General features: G+C 54.8%; 1 protein-coding gene across 1 annotated transcript in view; it reads right to left on the bottom strand.

Annotated features, from left to right (window-relative positions):
- The window catches only part of PLXNA2 (plexin A2), a 156489-nt gene that overhangs the window by 56706 nt on the left and 75055 nt on the right, over positions 1–24728 (bottom strand). Inside the window, exons 5-9 of the mRNA XM_083878417.1 lie at positions 15184–15284; positions 10980–11103; positions 9940–10093; positions 8434–8530; positions 4936–5050 (exon numbers count right to left, since the gene is read on the bottom strand). Of these exons, the coding sequence (XP_083734543.1) occupies positions 4936–5050; positions 8434–8530; positions 9940–10093; positions 10980–11103; positions 15184–15284 (591 nt within the window). The remainder of the gene's footprint in view (positions 1–4935; positions 5051–8433; positions 8531–9939; positions 10094–10979; positions 11104–15183; positions 15285–24728) is intronic.

Raw genomic sequence — 24728 nt, 5'->3', positions numbered from 1 at the left:
CTCGCTAAACAAACACGCGGAATCCTCTCATTATCCCCCTTGACTTCCCTGCGCCAGAATAAACACGGATCAGATCTGCTGGAGGAAGACAAGGCTCCGATGCCTGAGTGGCACAGACTCTCGGGGAATATTCCGCCTGTGAAGTATCAGCACACACAATTTACAAAGACATTTTATGCTTCTCCAACACTTTTTTAGCCTCAAAGACTCCAAGGTCTATAAATACCTTAAAGACCCGCGTTCTGCAGCTGTCTCTGGAGCAGAACAGAGCACCCATGGTTATTATTTGTGTTTAACCGAGCAGTTTTAGTAGGTCAAACCTCCATGCTCTTATTTGGAAAAAAAAATTGCCTAGAAATGGCAGGCAATTCTTCTGACTACGGGATTTAGCCCAAATGGCAGAAAATAGACTGGGTTTTTTTGTACTTTTCATCTTCAAAAACCCCCCACAAACTCTCCACAAACGTTAACTCGCCGCACGTTATTTTAAAGTTATAAACATAACCCGATCTGGCACGTGAATGTAAACCCCTGGTTCACAGTTGTGTTCCCAATGATATAAATTACAGTCCCTGTCACTCATGGAAACACATTATCCTTCATTTATGCCACTGGAAAGGAGAGCAGACCCTGTTCCTTAGAAACCAGACACGAAAGAAAGGCAGCTGGAGCTGAGCCTGGTGAATTCCTTCCCCACACCATGAGCCCTGAGCTGTGGACATGTGCTGTAACCTGGGTCCTCTCCATTCATCTGGGGAGGCAGGGGGGGATATTTACAGCCACAGAGGGAGTCTTTCCCTCCTGTAAACAGGGAAAAATCTTTCCCTCCCTTCCCTTTGTGTGCCAGAGGTGAGGGCAGCAGCAGTTCCCTGGCACAGGGATGGGTTAGGGGCAGGAACATCTCCCTCTGCTCCCCTCAGCTCTTCCCTGCCTGGCTCCTTCCCTCCAAACACCAAACATCCTCACCACGGATGAAAAAAGCATTGCCACAGCTCAGAGCTGAGGGAATTTTGATAAAACCAGGCTTTTTGTTCATCTTTCAGGCAAAGGCATCTCCCCAAAGCCAGGTGTGAGCCAGCAGAGCCATCGGCTGCCTTTGGTGGCCTGAGATGTGGCTCTGAGTGGCCTCCCCCTTCAGGGATGAGACCAGTGCCTGGCAGGAAGAGATTCACTTCCAGAATCACGACGGGAGCTCAGGAGAATTCCTGGCCTGGGAGAAAATGGATCCCTGTTGTAGAGAGGTGTGGCTGACACCAGAGCTGGTAGGCTCCTGATCTGACCAAGGAAAGGTGGCAGGAGTGGTGTCAGGAAGGCACAACAAGAAAGGTCACTGCTGTGTCTTAAGAATGACTATTTGGGGAGTAACAGAGAATAACTGGATCAGTGGCTTTTGAGATTGAAAGGCAGCATTGGTCTGAGATGCATCTTCTACATCCTGTTCAATGTCATTCAGCCAGACATTCATAGCAGCCAATGCTGACTTTGAAGAAGTACAGTTTTTAATCCCTCACGCCTTGAAATTCCTACAGTTTTGTGAGCCTTCCTTTGCTCATAAGGCAGCAGGTCAGGTGGCAAAATACTGCCAGGAGATGACATTGTTATGTTAATATTAGTTCAGTATTACCATTAGATAAGGAAAAACTCACTTCAAAGTCTTATTGAAAAGCTCGTGCAGATTTGGGATATTGCACTGGTCAGAGAAAGAGCTGATGAACACCTCAGCTCTCCTGGGGTGTCAGGACAGGCATGAGGATGGGCTGATTTTGGGGTTGTTTCCTTCGAGGCACATCAAGCAGCACTCAGCACCCAAGGGCACAGCCAGGGGAAGGGCATTGCCATGAAATCAGCGGGAATTCAAAGGACACAAGGGCACTGAAATCCTGAATCTGAAGCTCTCTGTCCCCAGATCAGCGTCCCTCCTGTGGGAACAGCATTATCAGCACTCGCTGGACATCAAAGAGGGATGGACTCCACATCCTGGGGAGCTAAGAGGATTTATTTGGTTCTAGCTCTCCTCTGGGATGGGGTGTGAGGATGTTTATGTGTCCACAGCCCTCCTCATCTGGATGTTTCAGACATTTAGAGAGAGAGATCATAAAACCTCACACACACACACAAACCAAACCAGCAATAAAATTGTGCCATTGGCTCGATCTGGAGTTCTGTGAAGTGGGACAATCTGTGCTCCACAGCCACGAGAATCTCTTGGAGAAATCTTGATTTAGTGGGAGCAAGGCCTGAGCAGGCACCTTCTGCTGACAGTGAAACTCTGATCAGGAAAAGGATGGGAAAACAATTGCTTCTCTATTTATTGACTCCTAAAGAATTGGCTCCTGGAAATGGAGACCTCAGAGGAGTTGGGTTCCCCGTCTCAGGAATTCCCATGAGAGGGAGGATTTCAGGAACAGCTCTGTCCTTCAAAGGCTGTGAAAGGCTCTGTGTTCACTGACCAGTCACCCCAAACCACGTGTTAAACATTTTCATTTTTCCTAAAGCACCTTTGGGGCTCCCTCTGCACCCCCACATCTGTCCCTGAGCTCTGCCCTTGGAGCTGAGCACACAATTCCTGCTGGCAGGGCAGGTGGAGGGATGAGAAAAGTTCTCTGGGCTGTATTTCCATGGAAAACAGCAAAAAGGCAGCACTGAGCTGGGTCAGTGGGGGAAGAAGCTCGCAAGGAGCAGGAGCTCATGGAGAGGGAATTTCTCTCCCCCATCTCCTGGCAAAGTGGCTGAGGCTTTGAGCTCTTCTTCCTCCTCCAGACAGACAACTCCTGGGAGCATCAAAGGGAGCTCGTTACACATCCAATCCCTCTGGGACGCCGACTCTGATGGGCCAGGAGTAAAAGGGAATATTCAAGATATTTTTCCCTTGAATTAAATATAAAGACGCGAGCAAAATTTGCAGGCCCGTGTGAACACGTGTGTAAACCTTACGTAAGGAGAGGCACAGGGGACTGAAAGTAGGGCACAGGCACGGAGATCACTGCTCCAAACACCACTGCCTGTGCTGGGGAGGCAGCCAGGCTAAGCACAAACAATTTCCTAATACATCAGGCCGTGACACAATGAGAACATTGTGATCTGAATTGGTTGAGGAGAGGAAACCCTTCATGAGGCATTTACTTATTTCTGTGTTGGTGAAGAGCCCATAGCGAAGGCATTATCACCACGCTGTGTGTGAAGAGGAAATTCATCGCTCTTAAATAAGCAGACACATTTGTTTGGGGTGGTTTTGCCTGTGCTCAGAGGTCTGGGGAAGAAATGATGGACAGCAGAGCACTTGTGTGGTTATCATCATCCCTTATCACAACTAATCACCAGCAAGGTGTGAGATATCCCAAAACATCCCTGCTGAGAAACAACCTCTGCAAGAGGAGGACGACAGAGGAGGTTCTTCGGAGACACGACAGCCCTGTGATCCCAGCAGGAACTTCCACAGATTCCAACTCCTCCTCTCTCCCTCTGTGTGATCTCAGGCAAGTCCTGGGTGCTCCCAGGAGGAAAACAGAGATAATGGGGTTGTCCTACTTTAGCAGACACTTGTCAGACACTTCTGAGATCCTGGGGCTGGAGACCCAGAGGAGGAGAACTCCAATTGTGCAGCCTGGGAGGACAGGGATGCTTTGAGTGTGAGGGAGGAATCCCACCCCCTTCACTCAAGAGGAGAAGCAAAGGGTTTTGCTGTCTCTTGATGTGGTGAAAAGAAATTTCTTGACTTTGAGCTGGATGGAGAAAGGTTTTGGTTTGTTCCTGGGGTGGAGATACTTCTCCTTGAGCATCTGTCCCCATGCCAGACATGGTGCCCATCCCAGGTCCTTACACATGCAGCTCATAAATTCCTCTCCCCTCCACCTCTGACTCTCCTGGCAGCATTTTAGCCAGGGAGACACAAGAGTAGAGTTTGCTCCTGGTTTAGCAGCAACTTGACTTAAACCTTCAGTCACTTCTTTTTGACAACTCAGTGTTCACACCACTGACTGAGCTGAGCTCTTCTGCTTTTCTCAATCTCCATCACTCACTGACAAGGATTTGTCTGGAAACTGGCACACCTTCCTCTCCTTTCTTCTCCTCATGTTTGTAGATCTCCTCACCGCTGCCTTTCCCACTTTCCAGCACTCCCAGGATTTCCAGAGAACCTTTTAAACCACTTTTCCCTCGCAGCTTTAGGACCTGCACTCATTTCAGGTGCTACAAAGCTATTTGTAGGGACAGGGAGGGCAAAGACCAGGACCCTGCCAGCAGCAGAACCTCGTGAAGATGAAACAGAGAGGACAAGGATTGCAGAAAACCCAAACCAAGGGTTCCTGGCAATGTTCAATCAGGAATTTGTGCTAAAAAACCCTTTTCCTCCATGGATTTCTCTGCCCTGGGACACACAGGAGAGCTGGCAGAGCCACTCATGGGCTGTGCCTTTCCAAGTGTTAAAAGCATTTTTGGATTGGAGCCCCACACCTTTTATGAACTGCTAAGAGAGACGGCTCCGGGCCCCGGCGCTGGAACCTGAACCAACTCCCCTTTCCAAAATCTGGGGCTGTGCACTTTGGTAATTCCCTCCTCCATCAGCTCCTGCCATAAATCCCAGCCCTGCCAACGCCAGGCACTGACCAGCCCCAGCCAGACCTGCTGCTGGCCCTCAGACAACAGCAGAGATGCTGAAAAGTGCCGAGTTTGAGGAGTCTCTGGGACCCCTGGGGGAAAGAACCACAGTAATTATTGTAATTAATGAACCTGGGCATTCCCACACAGCAGGGGAGGGATCAGCTCTGGCTGAGGTCAGAGCAGCCCTTTAGTGACACCAACACTTTTAAAAGCTGCATCTGCACTTCTCGACACCAAAGAGACTCACGGGAAGCCAACAATCCTCCCACAAACATGAGTTCTGCTGCTTGTGGCACAGAAAAGCAAAGGCTAGAGGGAAAAATCCCAGCGTGGTACCTCGGAGACGTTGATCCGTCCCTCCTGGAAGGAGCAGGTGGTGGGGTCGTGGGTGCAGAGGTTCCGGTACTTGCACCAGTGGCAGCGGAAGGCGCTGTTCACACAGGACAGGCACCTGCAGGGAAAGGAAAGGAAAGGAGGGGTTAGCACAGGGCTCAGCACCTTGGCAGGGCTGCAGTCACCTCCAGGCCTTGCCAGAAATCTAAGCTTTCCTGGGGAAATAATTTCTTTTTGGGGGAGTGGTTTTGATATAGCAAAAAACAAGGAACGGGTTTGGGGAAACACACACACTCAAAACACAGGTGGAAGGTGCTGTTCACACAGGACAGGCTGCTGGGGAGAGGAAAGGAGGGGATAGCACAGGGCTCTGCACCTTGGCAGTCACCCCCAGACCTTGCCAGAAATCCAGGCTTTCCTGGGAAAATCATTTCTTTGGGGGGGTGGTTTCGGTATAGCAAAAAACAAGGAACAGGTTTGGGGAAACACACTCGCTCACAAGGCAGACTTGGGGCAGCCTCAGAATTTACTCCACAGTAAAACGTGAGCTGGGATTTATTGCACACGGTTGGATTGGTGTAAAACAGAGCAGGGCATTGCACAGGCACCAGGCTGGGGTTTTAGTTCCTAGGAAAGAAGGCAAGCCTGGCAAAAATGGGATCAGTTGTTCTACAAGTCAGGAATGCTTCAAGTCAACAGCAACACTCCTGCCTGGCCTTGGAGTGCAGAGGGTGCAGCAAGTGCTTTTGATTCATGTTGGGGGAAAAAAAAATAACTGCTTATGAAATGTTTTTGAAAGAACACAGACCCTTTTCAGCCCCAGGGGACCCAGCTGCCAGCAGAGTGCCTGGGTGGGTTTTGTTCCCCACTCGCTGCTGCCACAGAGCTGTGACAGCTGCTAATCCTGGCAGTTGCCACCTCCTCCACCTCGGAGGCCACCCCTGGTGCCACGTGGCAGCTCTTGGTGGCACAAGGATCAGCTGTGCCCATGGGTTCAGTGCCATCCCACAGCCCATGGCTGCAGGCACTGGAGCTGCCCAGAGAGGGAAATGCCCGGGAATGTGCTGGAGCAAGGCCAGGGCAGGCAGACAAATGTCACCAGGGAAGTGGCAGCGTGGCCTCAGGCATGAAGCTCTGGAGGAGGAGGAGGAGAGCAGCTCTGCAGGGCTCTCTCTGTGCCAGCTGGGCACAGGGGCCAGGGCACTGTGAGCTACTGCCACCAGAACCAGCTCTAATAACTCAATTGTCTTCTCCTTCTGATGCATTCCTGCTGACCTTAATAGCCCGGGGAGCTTATTCTAATCATGCACAGGCAAATCTGGGGGAGAACACCAGCGAGCCTGTTTAATTACTCCTTTGTCTGACCCATTTCTGTCCCCGTTTGGGTCTGTAGCACCTCACCTGGCCTGGCCTGGCCTCCAGCATCCCCAGCAGGGGCTGGTGGAGCTCCCAGTTTCCCCTCTGGGGGAGGAGGATCTCCCTGGCCACCCCAGGCCTGTGGTTTGGTGTGGTTTGGTGTGGTTTGGTTTGGCACTTCTCCCTGTTCCGTGGTTTCTGTGGTTTCCTGCTGCTGTTTCCAGCTCTCCCCAGCCCTGGCAGCAGGACAAGGGATCCAGAGCTCCCAGACCTACACCAGGTCACCACCTTGGCTCTTCCACCCCAGTCCAGCCCTCTCAAGGACCACTCAAGTCTCCTTTGCTTCCTTCTCCACCTCATCGGGTCCTTACTAAAAGTCACTTGGGAGGGAAGGTTTCCTGTCCCACCTGCAGCTCCCTGGGGACACAGAATCCTTGGCCCTGAGCTCTGAGCCACCCCAGCCCAAGGGGCCACTGAACCACAGGAGGGTTCCCAGGACCTTCCTGCCTGTCCCCAAACCCCTGGTGTCCCTCTGTGTCACCTCCCAGGGGTTTATCAGATGCCACTCCCCCAAAGGGCTCTCCTGATCTACAGATCTCTCCTCTCTGCTGGCTGAGTTCTGGATTCTGCCTCCTTCCTGCAGGCTCTGATTCTCTCCTGCCAGGCTGGCTGTGCCCTCCCTGAACCCCTGATAACGTGTCTGGGGTGATGTAAGTGCTGCAGGATTTACCACCCCGTGAGCACTTTATCTCCAGACACAAACGGGGGAAGGCACGGCCAGGTGACAGCCCAGGGGGGATGTGCTGCCTCTCCTGATCCCAGCCTGGCTAGGTGACAGCCCAGGGGGGATGTGCTGCCTCTCCTGATCCCCACCTGGCCAGGTGACAGCCCAGGGAGGATGTGCTGCCTCTCCTGATCCCCACCTGGCCAGGTGACAGCCCAGGGAGGATGTGCTGCCTCTCCTGATCCCAACCTCAGCACCTCTGTGAGAACAGGGCTCCCTGGAATGCCATTCCTCATGCAGATTCCAAACCAGGGCAATGCAGAGGAGGCTGGGGGCAGTGTGAATGCTGCTGGTGCTGCACAGCCTGACCCAGGGACAAGGACCTGAGGACACAGCTGTGCCTGAGGGGCAGCAGGGCAGGAATCATTGGGATCATGGATCTGGATCCCACAGGCAGCACAGGGGGACTGAAGGATTCCGGGTCATGCCAGTACCTCTGCTCTGTGCTGAGGCTCACAACAAAATTGAAATTAAAAATGAATGCCTGCCTAGAAAAACCAGAGCCCAGCCAAGCCCATGGGCACACAAACACACAAAGCCTCTCCCAAGGGCAGCAGGAAAAGCCCTGGAGCTCGAGGCTTCAAACCCAGCACAGAAAGGTTGGGAGTGACCTTGTGCTGGCCCTGGGTGACTCCAGCAGTTGTCCCTGCCCCAGGAGATGTCCCAGCCCTGCCACCCCCATCCAGCTGCTGGCAGGTCCTGCCCACAGTGCCGGAGCTTGTTTTGTTTCCAGACAGAGATCCATAAACGCTGCAGGTCTGTGAATGTGTTTGTAAGGCTGGGCAGCTGCTGCTGCCTTCCAGTGCCCGGGGGGATGTGATCCCATCACCCTCAGCAAAAGTCAGCCCCTCCACTGAGCCTCCTCAGGGCCTCCCACATGCCTGGGCTGCAGCCCACCTTCCCTTCCTGCATCCCACCTTTCCCTGCCCACATCCCCCTTCCCTTCCCTTCCCTTCCCTTCCCTTCCCTTCCCTTCCCTTCCCTTCCCTTCCCTTCCCTTCCCTTCCCTTCCCTTCCCTTCCCTTCCCTTCCCTTCCCTTCCCTTCCCTTCCCTTCCCTTCCCTTCCCTTCCCTTCCCTTCCCTTCCCTTTCCCGGCTGGATTCCGGCTCTCAGTACCGGGATCGCGCAGCTTGGGGGCACCCGCAGGTTGAGGTTGTTCCCGGCTCTCTCCTCTCTCCTGCCGAGGCTCCGGAGCCCCGCACGGCCCCAGTCCCGAGGAGAGCCGGGCAGTGTCCTTGTCCCCCACCGTGCTGAGCCCCGGGGACAGTGCCAACCCCCCTGGCCGCTCCCAGCGCCCCCTCCCCCCAAATTTTTTGGGCCGTTTTTTGGCTCTGCCTGGGGGCAGGGAAGGAGCACTCACAGCTGGTGCGCGCTGCAGTTGTAGAACTTGAACTCGGTGCTGACGAAGGTCCGGCCCGTCTCCCGGGACTTCAGCTGGAGCAGGACCCCGAACCAGTCTGGGGACACAGAGCAGAGCCCGTCACTGCTGCCCGCGGGCCCGGGGGAGCAGCAGCACAGCCGGGGTGAACTGCTGAGCCCCTCACTGCTGGGGGAGCCCCCACCCCCAGGACCCCCGCCCACAGCCTGCCCTGGGGCACCCCGGGGTGCCTGTGTCCAGAAATGCCTCTGGAAAACCAGAATGCCTCCAAAAAACCAACAACGACTCCAAAAAAACAGCAATGCCTCTGAAAAACCAGCAATGCTTCCACAAAACCAGCAATGTCTCCAAAAACCAGTGATGCCTCTGAAAAACCAGCGATGCCTCCAAAAAACCTCAGCAATGCCTCTGAAAAATCAGCAATGCCTCTGAAAAAACAGCAATGCCTCTGAAAACCAGCCCTGCTGGCAAACTGCATCAGAGACGTGGGGTAAACCTGCCCTGGGATGGGTTTGGAACCTCACCCTGTTCCCTGGTTCACTCTCCAGGATAAAAAGTGAGGCTGCTCTCGGAGACAGCCCAGGAATAGGATGGGGGAGTCATGGAAGGCTTTGGGTTGGAAGGGATCCTCAAAGACCCCGTGGCACCCCCTGCCATGGGCTGGGACACCTTCCACCATCCCAGGCTGCTCCGAATCCCATCCTTGAACACTTCCAGGGCTCCACAGCTTCTCTGGGCATCATCTCCCAGAATTATCTCCTCAAGTAGGAGCCGCTGCTGGAAACAAGTGAAGCACCAGTGGAGCTCTTCAGCAGCCTGAGCTCGGGGTTAATTAAGAGCAGATTGTTCTTTTGGGGCTGCCGTGGGGAAGCCAATCCTGGCCCTGCTAACACAGGATCCCGAAGTGTTCCCCAAGGCTCAGGCTCCATAAAATGCCTCAGAATCACAGAGACATCAGCAGGGAGGCACCGAGGCCACCTGGAAGGATGCCAAGGGGAAAATGAGCTCCAGGCCAGTGGCGCTCCGGTTACGGGAAGAGAAAATATGACGGCGGTGACATTAATGAGGAGCCGACCCAAAGATCAGCACTAAAACAGAGAAACTGCAGCCACCTACTCGTGGGTGCTGAGCCAGGCCTGGAGGAGATTCCTGCTTGCCACATCCACCCAGTCTGGCAGGGCTGAGAGCTCCTGGCCACCCGTGGGCCAGCCTGGAGGGGACAGACGGCTCCTGCCGTGCCCTGGGAGCTGTCTGGCAGCACAGGGAGGGAGCGAGGACAGGGCGGGCACTCACTGCTGCCTGCTGCCAGCCCATCCTGCCCTGTGTGGGATGCATTTCCCAGGGATGAAGCTCCCCGGGTTCAACAGGCTTTGACAGCAGCATGAATTTCTCTGGGAGCAGCCCCAGGGGCTCTGCTGTGCTCGGCTGATGCTCCCAGAGCTGCCCTGCACTGTGTGACAGTGTCACTGCCCAGCAGCTGTCACTTACCCTGATCCACGGGGATGGCAGGGACGTCTTTGGCTGGTGGTGACACACAAACCACCCGGCTGCCCGAAACCTGCCCCTCCACCTCGCTCAGGTTCCCAAAGAGGCAGCTGACACCGGCACTCAGGTCTGGAGCATCCTTCACCCACAGGCTGAGCTGCAGCAGGGACACAGGGCAGCAGGACAGAGCTGTGAGCTCAGGACAGAGGCAGAGCCGCCAAAATCTCCCTCAAATTCCCAGGCCTGGCTGTTTTCCCTTTCAAAACCAGCCCCTTAAATCACCCACTTGCCCACAGCTGGTGGCCAGCTGCCCTTTTGTGGGGTAGGGAGGAGGAAAAAGGAAGGCAAGGGTGTTCTTTATGCACACAAACCCACCTTGCCGAGCCTTGGGGCACTGCTGTAGGTCAGGAGTGGTGGCAATGGCAGATTTTTGTTGCCTGGCTGCTCTACAGAAGCTTTGCCACCCTCAGTGCAAAGGGGGGATGCAGCAGTGACTGTCCCCAAAGCCCTGAGCTCCAACCACCTCCCTCCCCACTGCACTGCAGGGGAGACCACCCTGCCCTGGCCTGGAGGAGCAAGTCCCCAGTGTCCCCATCACAGCTGGGGGGTGTCCCCATCATAGCTGGGGGGTGTCCCCATCACGCCTGGGGGGTGTCCCCGTGGCAAACCAGTGCCTGTAGGGCTGAGTCCCCTGTCCCCACTCCATTTTCACACGGGGTGTGGCAGCACCAGCTGCCAGCGGGGCTGGGGGGGGCTCTGGCAGCAACAGCTGGGAAGCTTCGGAGAGCCAGGCCCGAGCACGGCTCACAGAGGAGCTTTTTGGGAAACAAAGCCTTTCCTTTCAGCTCCAAAAACCGGAGAAATGTGAGCCGAGGCACCCGGGGAAGGGGAATTTGTTTCTCCCCCGGCTCGGGTGACCCCTTGGCTCCCCTGCCCCTCTGCGAGCGTGACTTCATGAGAAAACATTTGTGCCAGAGGGAAGGGGAAAGGCTGGAGCGCGGAGTGCTCCCTGCAGGAGGTGCCCCGTCCCCGTCCCCGCTCACCGGGAGGCTGTGCTCGGACACGGAGATGCTGCTGGGCTGCACGGCCACGCTCAGGCACTGGGTGATGCTGCCGGCGAAGCGGAACGGCTCCTCTGCCCTCTCACAGCGGTCCCGCGGGGAGCACCTGCCACACAGGAGCGCTCAGAGCACAGAAAAGACCCCCCAGGGCACAGAGCACAGCCCAAACCCCCGGGGAGGTGTTCCACGGCAGGGCCTGGTGATGTCCCACACGGAGTGCAGGTGTTGGGCACAAAGGGTGCTGGAAAATATTCTGTGATCAGCAAAAGCACAAAGCCCGAGTGTCCCATGAGGAATTCCTGCACTGGGACACAACCCAGAGCTGCCAATCCCGTGTGCTGGTGGTGCTGGGGCTGTGGGGTGAGCCAGGGACTCATCATCTGCACACAAACTGAACAGAGAGCAGTAACAGGCAGGGACAGGACGATGCCTCTGTCCTAATTAAAACCACACAGCTCACTAATCATCTCCTCCTGGAGCTGGGGGTGAGACACAGGCAGCAATGGGAGCTTCCAGCTGCTGCCAGCAGTGCTTGGCTGCTGCTCCTGCCTCCAGCTCCCAGCTCCTTCCCATTCCCAGCAGCAGGAGTCAAGGCTCCGAGCCTGCCAAGGTTTCTGGGACTGCTCCTGGCATTCCCTGTGCTCCTCATCCCTGTTTTCTGCTGCAGGTGTCCCTGGAGCAGGGAGGAATCCAGCTCTTTCCAGCGGAGCACCCACTGGGAACCAAGGGAGGACCATCAGTGCTCCAAACCAGACTGAGGCGCTGAGTCCCTCCAGGATTTCCTGGTTTGTGTCGTTTTGGGAAAATCCTTTTCCTTCCAACCCCCCTCTGTGGGTGCAGATGACAAACTCTCCTCTCAGGTCCCTTTGAACCCAAGCATTGTGGGATTCTATGGAGCAGTGGGAGTGAGGCCGTTTGCTTTAGATGAAGGTGAGTGAAGTTTTCACTTTCCCTTTCCAAACCACCCCCGTGATCCCCAACAAACGCTGGGGCTGCTCTCCTCACCCTCTCCCTTTTGTGCCTTTTCCTTTGGAGCACAAAGGAGCTAAATATGAATGGTGCCAAGGGAAGAAATATCGAGGTTTAAGTGAATGTCTAAGATAGCCCTAAAGTGAGCTCTTGACTGGAGCCTTTATCTCATTGACTGGCTGGAATGGCTCTTTTTTATCATCCTATTTATGGCAACAGCCCCAACAGAGATAAATGGGCCCGGAGACAATAACACACTCGCAGGGAGCAGCACGGGGAAGTCTTGCAGGTTTCAGATCCCACTGGGCTGGAGAGATCCTGTAACAATCTCCAGGAGGGCTCTGATGGCTCCCAAAAGAGCAAAGGATCCCTCTGTGCGTGCAGAGGGTGAAGGAATCACCTCCTCCTCCACCCCTCACCCTCTCAGCCATCCCTGACCACAGTGTGAGCGTCATCCCCTGACCCAGCACCTTCCAGGGAGCAGCAGGAACGTGTGAGAATGGGAGAGATGGCAAATTAAAAACAAACACTCCGGCACCGTGGGCCTCCCAACAAAGATGACAGAGGCTTCGAGGAACAGCAAGATCAACCCAATTATTTACAGCTTAAAAAATGAAGCTAAAAACCGATCACTGCTCCAAAGTGGCAGATGCTTGATGGGAGAGTTGAGAACTCCCACCAGGGGAGGAGCCCTTGTTGGGAATAGGTTGATGCCGAAATGTCACGGCCAAAAGGGCAGAGGAAGTGACACTTTCCTCTCCTCTTGTCACCGAGGGTTTTGTCTCTGCAAAATGAAGATAACAACCTTTACCTGCTCCCTAGGTGGCTTGTGAAGATTCGGCTCATTAGCATGAGGGGAGTGCTCGCTGATCCTTGCAGAGGAGCTGCAGCAGGAGCAGCACCAACCAAACAACCCCAGCACAGCTCCTGCTGCAGCTTCCCCTGCCCACCCTCTGCCCACACTGCTCCCCACCCCACTGCCCACCCTCTGCCCACACTGCTCCCCACCCCACTGCCCACCCTCTGCCCACACTGCTCCCCACCCCACTGCCCACCCTCTGCCCACACTGCTCCCCACCCCACTGCCCACCCTCTGCCCACACTGCTCCCCACCCCACTGCCCACCCCACTGCCCACCCCACTGCCCACCCTCTGCCCACCCCTCTGCCCACCCACTGCCCCAGCCCCGGGGAGGGCACACAGGGCTGAGGGCACAGCCCAGGATGGAAATCATTCCCTTCTGACAAAGGAGCTGTGACACTCAAGACTTTGGGACATGACTCCACAAAGGGTTGCTCAGCTGTAGGGCTGGACAGACTCTCTTGGAAAGGAAAAAAAGCTAAAAAACCCCAAAGGATGCCTGGAGTGCCCTGGTGTTGGGTGTAGCAATGTCTCAGTCTAACACAGGCCATTCTGGTGCACCAGCCAAAGTGGTCATGAGTAATATTATCAGACCACCTGCAGTTCTGTTGTTAGAGCTCTCAGGAATTCATCAAAGTTACTGAGAAAACAACAGGATCAGAAATAAGAAAAGAGCCTGAGAAACTTTCTGCAAAAAATGTAAATCCTGGACAGGGGGAGCACAAGGTGAAGATGGACATTGAGCAGTTGGATGTCCTGGAGGATGTGCCTGCCTCAGGGAGAAGCATCTTGGCCAACCCAGAGATGGCTGTAGCCCTGGTTCCGTGCCTGAGATGTTTTGGTTTTTTGAAATTATTTTCTTAGAGAATTTTCTGTAAACAGGAGAAATGTTTTTGTAACTGTATTATGTTATTCATTCCTTTTCCTAGGAGGGACTTCTTCTTGATGTCCCTCTGCTCTGACCAATGTGAGTGAAGAAGTTTGCCTTTGTTTCACCAATTGAATTGGTCTGTGTAAAATAGTATAAAAGGGAGACACATCCCAAAAATAAAAAAGTCATTTTCAGCCTTCTGAATCTCCGAGTCTGTGTCGTTGTGGTGTAAAACAGTGTCATGTGCCCACGTGGACAGCAGACCTTGAATCTGTATCTGCCATGTAATGTGAATAATAATAATTAATAATAATAAATGTGAATGATAAGAAATGTGAATAATAATGAATGTGAATAATAATAATAAACAGCTTCTGTTGGAATCATGTTGGTTCTGTTACTCAGTGGCCCATTCTCCCCTGCACCCTGGGGTGCTGCTGTGGGATGCTCAAAGCTCTGCTGGCGCTCCCTGAGAGGAGCCTGTGGGATGCTCAAGGGGCTGAGCTGCTTCTCCGGCACCTCCCCGAGTTTGGCCACAACCCAAACCCGCCGTGGGGAGCTGCTGTGCCCCCCAGAGCCCCGAATCCAGGCCGGGTTTGTGGAGGAGCCCGCAGCTCCCCCGGCACCTGCTGCTCAGGCAAGTGGCCAAGCGGGTCCTGACTGTGCCTCCCCCAGCTCCACGCTCCCCGTGCATTAAGGGGCCGCTCAGTGAGCTGGCACGGGGCCTCAGGGATTGCTGAATTCCTTTCCCCTGCTCCAGCCTCCTCCAGGCCCGCTGTCCCCTCCTCCCCCGAGCTGGTGGTCTCCCTTCCGCCTTAGGAAGTGCTCGTCTTTATGGCAGGGCACAGAGAGGAAGGGCACGGACACCTCCTGAATGCAGAGAGAATTTCCTGGAGCTCCCCTGGAGAAAAGCACCCTCAGGGCTTTGTGCCTGGCGATGCCAGGGGGGCTCCCAGCCCCCAGCCCTGCTGCCGGATCCCCCTGGGAAGGGCTGGAGCTGGGACCCCCTGACCTCCCCTGGCAGGATTTAAATCTCCTTTCCTGGGGCTTTTAAAAGGGCTCTGTGCTCTGCTGTGCTGCTGAAACCTCGCTGGGAGCAAAGCCCCACTCACAGGATCACTGTTGCCTTTAAAAATTCCACGTTATTTGGGATTTGCAGCCTGGGGAAAAAGCAGGAGGGTGCAGAACACCGGGAGGGGTGTGCAAACCAGCAGGCCTCCACTCCCAGCAGCTTAAATTCAGGTTTTCCATCGTGCCCACACCACCCTGCCCACCCTGAAGCAGGACGTGATTTCCCTTCACCTCTCCCCGGCAGCTCAGGGATCTCCAATGGCATCCGAGCTGCAATGCAGGGAATGTCCAAAGGAGAGAAAAATGGATTTAAGGAACTTCAGCCTAATTTGTTGGGTTTTTTTCTGCGTGGGAGGCACTTGGAGGCTTTGAAAGCTGCTTTTATCACCGGGAAACGGCCAAGGCTGGACTTACATGTGGTGGAGGGAGCACCAGCCGCAGTGGGGGTCCCCCGAGCTCAGGCACTCCTGGCAGGTGGTGTACTGCTCACAGGACTCCACGGGCACCCGGGACACCTGCAAGGGAAACACACACCCTCATCAGTGCTGCTGGGTCTGCAGGAAAACACACCCTCAGTGCTGTGGACCTGGAGAACCACACACCCTCAGTGCTGCGGACCTGTGAGAGACCCACACACCCTCAGTGCTGCTGTACCTACAGGAAAACACACCCTCAGTGCTGCTGGACCTGTGAGAGAACAACACTCTCAGTGCTGCTGTATTGGAATGATTCAAGGCAGCTCATGTAATAACACATAGAACTCTGATTTCTTCACAGGGCATTATAGCAAAGTTCATTGAAAGACAGATTCTTTTATCCAGTGTTTGGGTACAATGAATAGGGTTGGTCCTTTAGGGCACCACCTTTTTGTGAACATCTCCACCAGTAAACAAGGTGGGAAAACACCAGGTGTCAGGAGGAGGAGATCTGTGTACAGGGATTGTTTTGGGTTCCTCCTTATGATTTTCCAGGCCAGAATGAGATGATTGGGTGCCCAGCTTTCTCACAGGTTTCAAGCCATCGCCTGGAGCCTGTTTTCTGACCACTGTCACTTCCCACATCAGCAGAACCACACAGTGTCAGTGCTGCTGTACCTGTGAGAAAACCACACACCCTCAGTGCTGTGGACCTGTGAGAGACCCACACACCCTCAGTGCTGTGGACCTGGAGAAAACCACACACCCTCAGTGCTGTGGACCTGCAGAACCACACCCTCAGATCTGCTCTCCCCCAGCAGCCCCAGGTCCCGCTTCGCCCCTCAGAGTCACTGAGCACAACAGCAAATCCACGGCCTGAAATGAATTTGTTCCAACGTCCGAGAATAGGAATTGCTGGAGACTGAGACATGAGCTCAGCCTGTCCCTGGGGTGAGCCCTGGGCAGCAGAGCCCCAGCCCGGCTCCCACGGCGGCGCCGGCTCCCCGGAGCCCCCCTGGCCAGAGCCTCCCCTGGGGCTGCAGCTGAGCCCTCTCCTCCTCCCGGAGCCCTCTCCTTCCTCCCTGATTTATGCCTTGCTGCCTCACCCTTCCCCCGGGGGAGCTGCTGCAGGGAATTCATCACTGGGGTTTTGTCAGCTTGTTTAGTCTGGGTGGGTGTTCCACTGCTTCGGCCACTCTGAGCCCTTCCAGCAGCCCCACGACCCGCTGGGGGCTCCTGTCCCTTCCAGGCAGGGATGTCCCCTTACAGAGGGGAGCACAGGTGGGAACAACCCCAAACACTGCCCCAAACCCCTCTCCCACTCACAGCACACGAGGAAGGTCCCACCTGATGCTGAGGTGCAGCACAGCCCTGACCTATTTACCTGCACTGAAACCCCCAAAGGCTTCAAAACGACACCAGGCTTTAACCACAGGTCACTGCTTGGCTCCAGAGAAGACGTTTTTTATAATTTTTAACCTTTTTACCCACTTTAACCTTTCCAGCCCATCCTTTGCTGCAGGGTGGGTTTGCATCCCCCATCTGGAGCTCCTGTAGTGTCCCTCTAGAAAATATGGAAGAAATTTCTTCCTGTAAGGCTGGGAGGCACTGGAACAGGTTGCTCATGAGATTGTGGACTCCCTATCCCTGGAGATGTTCAAAGCCAGGCTGGACAGACCTTGGAACAACCTGGGACAGAGAAATGTGTCCAGATGATCCTTCAGCTCCCTTCCAGCCCTCGCCATCCCGAGATTCTCCAATTCTATTCCCACTTCTCCCACCAAACACCGCAGATAATCCTCTCCCAGCCTCCCTGCAGCGCTCAGGCCCCCGGGAGCGATGCCTGCAACTGGCTGGGAATTCAAACAACTGTTGGATGGCTCTGGCTCTGTCCGTCAAAACAGCACCCGGCTCCCAGCAGCCGCTCTGAAAGGAGCAGTGTCTGCCCGAACAACGGCCACTGTCAGGCCAAGTGCTGTTGACACAGTGAGAACCCAGTTCCTCTCTGAGGACGGCACCAATAGGGCTGCTATTCTTCTTGTTTCCTCAGCCCCACTCAACAGCTTTTCCCGAAACAGAAATGGCCCGGGGAAGGGCGGGGTTGGTGTTTTCTGGCCGAGGTGGAGCCCGCGGGTGGGTGGAAGGCTGGGTTGGGGATCCTGGAGATGAGGGGTGTGAGGGGCAGAGCTGGGAATGCCCTCAGCCCGTGCTGGATGGAAAGAGCTTCAGAAATGGAGAAGAGAAATTCAGGGTCAGGGGTGGAAATGAAGGGCTGGGGTTTGATTACCGGGGTGCCCTGGCAGGGTCTGCACCTCGATGGCCACAGGTGATGTGTTCTTTGCTGCTTTGCCTCTCCCTTCTAAGGAGCAAAAAGCACTTTCCAGATGGGGTGGGAGCAAGGCCAGGAGCCTGGTGACAGGAACAGCCCTGGCCAGGACCATCCTGCAGGACACTGCCCCGCCCCAGTGACCACCCAGCCCTGCCCAGTGCACACCAGTGCTGCGGCCACCACGCTGCTCCTGGTTCAGGGCCAGGAGCCAACACGTGTTTTTCAAACCAAACAATCATCCCACAGCTCTCAGCATTCCCTGTGGGAGACACCAGCCAGCACAGGAGGCACCCAGGGAAGTCGCTGGGTTTCCCCTAAAATCACCCTCTGGCCAACCTGGAGGTCAGGACAGCCCCAAATCCCCCAGCCCTGCAGATCCCCCTGCTCGTCCCCACAAAGGGAGGCTTGGCAGGATCTGTCCCCGTGATTTAAATGCAGCTCAGGGCTTGTTTCATGTTTGTCAGGAGCTGGATGCTCTCGCTGCGCTCTATAAATAACGGAGGGTTGGAATTATGTGAATAAGAGTTCATTAGAGATGATTTGATGTTGAGCGCTCCCGTTCCTTTTTCTGCTCAGAAGCTGCGGCTTCTGCACATGATAATTCTTTAAAAACCACACAGAGGTTTTGAACAATGTCTCTGGAGGAGCATCTGTGTGAAGGACAACAGCCAAGAATCCAGCACTGCTGGGGGATCTCCTCGCTGCCCTGCTCCCCCCAGCCCCGCTGTGACCTCTCCTCCCACTCCCCTGTGCCAAAATGAACCTGCTGCTCAACCATTAAGTGACAAAGCCTCATTATTACTGTCCCTGACTACTCTGACCCATAACAGCAGCAAAATAAAATAAATTTAAAAAAAAAAAAAATCAATCGAGACTCTCCAACACACACCAATTCCAACTCTGCCAGCAAATAAGCACAAGAAACCAGTTCCAAATAAATAAATAAAATGAACAGCCAAAGCAAAGTTTCCAGAGCCTTTGCGTGCTACCAGCCCAGGCCTGTGACCTCCCCTGGCTGGAGACAGCCCCTGGAGCATCTCACAGCCACGGCAGGCTGCCCACACACCCCTCGGGGGGCTGGAGTTCAAACAGAAAATCTATTTTTAATGACTTTGGGGAGTGGAGTAGAGATGCCAACTAGTTCAGTGTAATTAAAGCCATCTATCACTCACTGAGCAGGAGCCCAAAGTTGATGAACTTTCCAATGAGGTTTGATTCTTTCCTTTATCCATGAGAAAACTCTGCTTTGTGCTGGGGCAGGAGACGTGAAAAAGTGTGGGAAGGAGCGAGGAGGACGCCTCAGCTCAGTCATTAATGTGTCAGGGTGACAGGGAAAATAAATCCAGACTTTCCCGGGGGGCTGTAAAAAGTTTGACAGACTCCCCTTCCCCTGCTCCTCCTCCTGTGGCTCCGTGCAGAGCTCCGGGTGGAACATCCTGCTGGGTACCTTTGCCGAGAAAAACCCCGGAGTGCAGGGATGGGAACGCTCTGGCTTTGCCCAGCAAGGCACAAGGGTGGATTCTGCCTCGGGCTGTGGAAATTCCTACCTGGAATCTGCTGTTCCTGCCTTGTGGAGATCTCACGCTCACCCAGAGCGATGCCAACAAGTGTGGAAGGACCAGGAGTGAGAGGGGTGCAAGAAATGCATCCATGGGGCAGAGCCAGGACACAGAGGAGAGGGAAAAGGGAGGTTTAACCATAATAACTGGGGAGCATCCTCAGGATGCTGTGGAGCTCCCAAAGGTGGGGATGGCCCCAGCATCCATCCCTGTGCCACAGAGCAGGTGAGGGGCAGGTGAGGGGCAGTTCTGCCAGGTCCAGCCGCTCCTGCAGGAGCAGCTCTGCTCCCCCACGCCCCCAGCACAGGAGGGAGGGCTCTCAGAACCAAATCAACGCCTGGAAGTTCTGGCAGAGAAGCAGCGAGTGGGAGAGGACATGGAGACAACGTTGCCATGGCTACGAGGGGATTATTTAATTACGGCGCTGCAGATGCACGCGGAGAGAGCCCCTTCAACTCTGATCCAGGCAACCTTTGCAGTGGGTTTGGCTTTGCTGCTATAAGAACCTCATTAACATCTGAGGAGGACAAGCTGTGTTGGAGCACGGGGGACTGGATCGCTCTCCGAGGGAGGGATCAGATCTTCTGCAAACATTCCCATCTCCTTGGCTCCCTCAGCCCCTCCGTGCACCGTGCCAGGCTCCTGAGGGAGGTGATGAAAGCAAGGACAGCCTCCTCTGGGAAGCAAGAAAGGCTGAGAAAATAGCAAATATCCCGAAGTGAGGCTTGCTGAAGCAGGAGAATTGTCCTCAAGCCAGAGTTTCCTCCATCCATCCGGCCCAGCATCCCGGCAGGGCTCGGCGCAGCCTCATGTTCTGGCACAGGGGCTCCTGCAGACAAACGCCTTCCTGTGGTTTACCACGGCTCGAGTTAATCATCACATCAATATGGAACATCTGAGCGGGGTTTGTTGGAATAACAAAGTGCCAGGCAGAGATCCCAGCCCCGCTCCCAGGAGCAGCACAGGCCCGTTCAAACCTGCAGGAGGGGAAATGGGTTTTCATCTCTCCAGCACGTGAGGGCTCACAGGATGCTCGGTCTGTTCACTCTGGCAGCTCCTGCTCTGCCCTCGGCAGGTGACAGTGACACTCCAGGGCTGCAGGGTGGGCCTGTGCAGGAGGTGGCACAGGGACAGTGTCCCCTGCCTGGCACAGAGTGTCCCATCCCTCGCCCTCCCTCCGCTCTGGGTGTGGGTGGAGGCTCAGCCACGTTTGGGATCCCACCTTGGCATCCACCCCCTGCTCAGACTGGCACAGCAGCGCCAGCTCTGTGTGACAGCCACGGCTCCAAAGTGCCTTGGCAGCCCCAGCTCTGCCTCCTGCCTCATGGACCATCTGCATCTGGGAATTGTGGGGCCAGGGATGCACGGCTGCCTCCATCTCCGTGTGCCCGCTGCCTCCTGAGCTGGAAACACCTCGTGCGCACTCCAAATCAGGAGGCAATTCTTTCATCTTCAGCACTGAAATAAAATCTGGAACACAGACCTGGCTGAGGGATTTGCAGGAGCTTCTGGAATGGCAAATGCAGCAAAATCCATAGATTCAATCATGAGGTGCAGCCACTTGTTCATTCCCTCCTGGCTCCTCTGAGCTGTTCCTGCCCCTGGGGTGCTGGTGACAGCTCGGTGTCCCCACACAGGGATGGCAGCTGGGGAGGACAGGACCCTCAGCAGATCCTTCTCTTTTGGGAGAACCCTAAACCACTCAGCTTCTGGCAGAACTGACCCACAGAATCTCTCCCTGACAAGAGAAAGGGGTGGTGAGGGTGTACACATGCCAGTAATGAGGAATGGGGTGCTAAAGGTCTTCCCCCAGGACTCTGCTGAGGTGGATCCACGTTCCTGGATCCCTGGAAAACCACCAGATCTCAGGGAAGCTGTGGTTTTGTTCTTGAGTGCACAAAAAGGGTCAAATGAGTTCCTGGAGGTCAGGATGGTGATCCAGGCAGGATCCTCACCAGCTCAGGATGGCACAGCCTCCCTGCTCCTGTGGGAGCCCCCTCTGGGCTCGCTCTGGGGGGATGATGTTCCTGGAGCAGCCAAGGGCTCATCCCTGTGCTCCTGCCAGGGGACATCACTGCTGCCATCACAAGTGGCTTCCTGAGGGTTGGCACCGTCTTCTGACACCGCTGGGCAAAGCCACCACGGCCACCAGCTGATGAGCACTGCCCTTTGATTAGCCCAGGCCTCAGGGGAGCTAATTAATCAGGATAAAAGGGGGGCAGCCTTCCAGAATTTCTGGGCTCAGGTGGGGATCAATCCAACACAGCAAACTTTCATCTCGCCTCAGTTCATGGCCCCTGAGTTCTGTGCTTTGCCTGGCCACCACACCACTCCTGATGTGCTCCCTGCAGTCATCTAAAAGTTTTATCAGAAGCTCAGAAAATTAATTAAGGTGAATAATTATAAATTGTGTGCTTTGTCCCCTCTCCGTTTGGCGAGAAAACAGCAAAAATAGGATTCGGAATAATTTTGGAGCGGTAACTGATGTAATTAGGTGTTCAAGGAGTGCTCACAATTGGGCTGTGCTTATTAAAATTATTGTTTTAGTTGGAGCTTTTTGCCAGAGAGTCATTAACAGCACAATGCTCCCCTTCCCCAGGACTCTCATTAAGGCTTGGATGCCTCCAGCTCAGGGATGCCCATCCCTGCTGTCCCCCATCCCTGCTGTCCCCCATCCCTGCTGTCCCCCCTTCCTGCTGTCCCCCCCTTCCTGCTGTCCCCCATCCCTGCTGTCCCCCATCCCTGCTGTCCCCCTGTCCTGCTGTCCTCCATTCCTGCTGTCCCCCATTTCTGCTGTCCCCCCATCCCTGCTGTCCCCCATCCCTGCTGTCTCCCAGCCCTGCAGGTGCTGCTCCCTGGGCTCCTCCCAGCTCCAGGGTGTGGGGGCTTGGCCAGGAGGAGAGCAGGGACAGGGACAGAGCCCCTGGCATTGGGCAGTGGCAGGAGATGCCATTCTGGGAGGGTGGGCAGGCCGTGGCACAGGGTGTCCAGAGCAGCTGTGGCTGCCCCTGGATCCCTGGTAATGTCCAAGGCCAGGCTGGACAGGGTTTGGAGCACCCTGGGACAGTGGGAGGTGTCCCTGCTGTGGCAGGGGTGGCACTGGATGGATTTTAAGCTCCCTTCCAAGACAAACCATTCCAGGATTCTGTGATACCCTGAGGGTGGGGATGCCTTAGAGTGTGGGAACTGACAGTGGTCAGAACATGGATTCTTGGACTCCAGGCAGAAATTTGAAATCTGTGGGAAGGCCAAATACAGAACTCTCCCAGTCTGCCCTGAGAAATCATAAGAAGGAACCCCAAACAATCTTGTAGATCTCCTCCACCTGGTGGTTTTCCACCTTGTTTACTGGTGGAGATGTTCACAAAAAGGTGGTGCCCTAAAGGACCAACCCTATTCATTGTACCCAAACACTGGATAAAAGAATCTCTTCCCATAAACTTTGCTCTGAGCCCTCTGAAGAAATCAGAGTTCTACGTGTGGTTACATGAGCCCTCCTGAACCTTAACGATATTCGAGGGGGACACACCTTGTGAGGAACCAGAGCACCCAGCTGGGAACACCCTGAGCATTTACCAACAGCACCCCTGCTCCCTGCAGCTCCCTGGACTGGCTTGGGAACGCTGGATCCCCCAAAGCTGGACTCACTGCAGCGTGTCCGGGCAGGGATGTCCCTGCTGGGAAGCACAGACCCCCTGGTCTATGAAACCCCTGAATCTGCAGGGTGTGGATCCCAGGAAGGCTCCGAGGCTGCTGCCTGTGCCTCCAGCCGTCTGTTTCTCCTGTCTCCCCAGGAGAAGCTCCGCCAGACAGCAGAGCCCCTTCCCCCAAGCTGCCAGCCTGCAACTCACGGATTCACTTAAGTTGTTAAAAAGGATTGTGGCAGGCTAAGATAAAACAGAAGAGTTTAAAATGACAAACAGACTCCTAAATGGGACTAGAGTCTTAATGAAAACAGTAATGAATGAATGAGGCAAGCAAATATTCCCCATTAATATTAGACAGATAGATTAGATCCCTGGGCGCTGCATTTAAAACCGACATGAAATTACTTCAATTACTCTGCATTGATAAATAACAAGGCCGTATTTACTGTTAAAACACATTTCCTCCACCCTCCCCCCATGCTTGCTTTGGCTTCTGCTTCTCAAGAGGGAGAGGAGATCACGAAGAGGATGGAAAATTCACTGAGCTGGGAGCTTCCCTCCCCTCCCTCCTGCCCACAGAAGAGCTGGGCTGTGCTCAGCACCCACCCGAGGTGTTCCAGGGCTCCTGCCCCGCAGGCTCAGCCCCATCAGGCTCCATCCCCACCCTCAGCGCTGCTGTTTCAGCCCTGGCAGCGCCGTGCAAAGAGGCAAAGCAATCACTGACGAGCCACTTCAAACCTGATGCTCGCAGCATCCTTCCCTCTCAGAAATTCTCTGCACTTCCCCTCGCTGGTGGGTACAGCTGCTCAGCATCCTCCTTTCCACGCTGGGAAAGTGAGATTAACCTGATCAGAGGCCTCTTCTGATGAAGAGATCATAGATGGATAATTCCTGGGTGTTTGCTGGCATTTACATGCTAATGATGAAAGGCACTCTGGTAAAGGTAATGTCAACACGAGTCCCTTGTCCTTGCATCTCAGCCTCCAGCCCAGCCATCTGTTCTCAGGGTTCACAAAAGCCCTGGAGAACAGGTTGCTGCTAGAAAAGCTGCAAAAGCTCCTTTCCCAGCTCTGCTGCCTCAGCCTGTGGAGCTCCAAGCCCGGCTGGAGTGTCCTGGGTGGCTGGGGACACTCAGGGCTGTGGCATGGACAGAGCCCTGGAGGCACCCGGGCTGTGCTGCCAAACCACCCATGTTTTGCTGCTACAGGATCTTAAATATCTGCAAAAAACCCCCTCACTCAGCCTCATCATAATATCAGTAAACAAGAAAGACATAAAATATCTCATTTCAGGGGCACAGGAGCAGTGAAGCATCCCGAGATCCTGAGCCAGAGCCCATGTCCCTGCTGCAGATCCAACATTTTGTATTTCCTGAGGGAGAGGAGGGGAATAACTCCCTGCTCCCCCCAGTGGGGATGCAATCCCTTGGGGAAAGGGCACACAGCAGCTCCAGGGTGCTCTGGGTGAAATGCTGGAGGATGCACTGAGTGTGGGAATGGAGAGCAGGAGGGCTGAGGGGGCTCTGGGTGCCAGGCAGGGATAAATTCACTTCCCAGGAAGGCAACAAATCCCAGGCTCGGTGCATTCCCAGCCTGAAACCAGGGGAAAACAACCCAGTGGAGAGGGAGGAATGCTCAGAGCTCTTCCCACAGCTCGGGGGGATGGATGACCTTTCCAATACTCTACCTGTATAAATCTTACTTAATGAAATAATAAAATAAAAAAGAAGAAGAAGAAGAAAATAGCCGAAGGTTAAATCATTCCCTGCAGCAGATTTACACTGCAAACGGAGCCTGTTCAGACAGCCGTGGGTTTACACAACAGCCCCTCAGCATTCCTCTCCTAAGGAGTGCGGTGAGCAGCCCTGACCGCAGGGTGAGCGATCCCAGCCCGGGGCCGGGGGCGAGGAAACAGCTCCAGCCTGGGCTTTACTTTAAACACACCATCGGGGTTTCGCTGGGTCACGGCGGTTTTCCCCCACCAAACCCTCCCCACAACACCCCGGGCC

The sequence above is a fragment of the Zosterops lateralis genome, assembly GCF_965231275.1.
Source record: "Zosterops lateralis genome assembly, chromosome: 26".
NCBI classification, from domain to species: Eukaryota; Metazoa; Chordata; class Aves; order Passeriformes; family Zosteropidae; genus Zosterops; species Zosterops lateralis.
The sequence above is the reverse complement of the archived record's forward strand: the minus strand, read 5'-3'. Positions and strand labels throughout refer to the sequence as shown.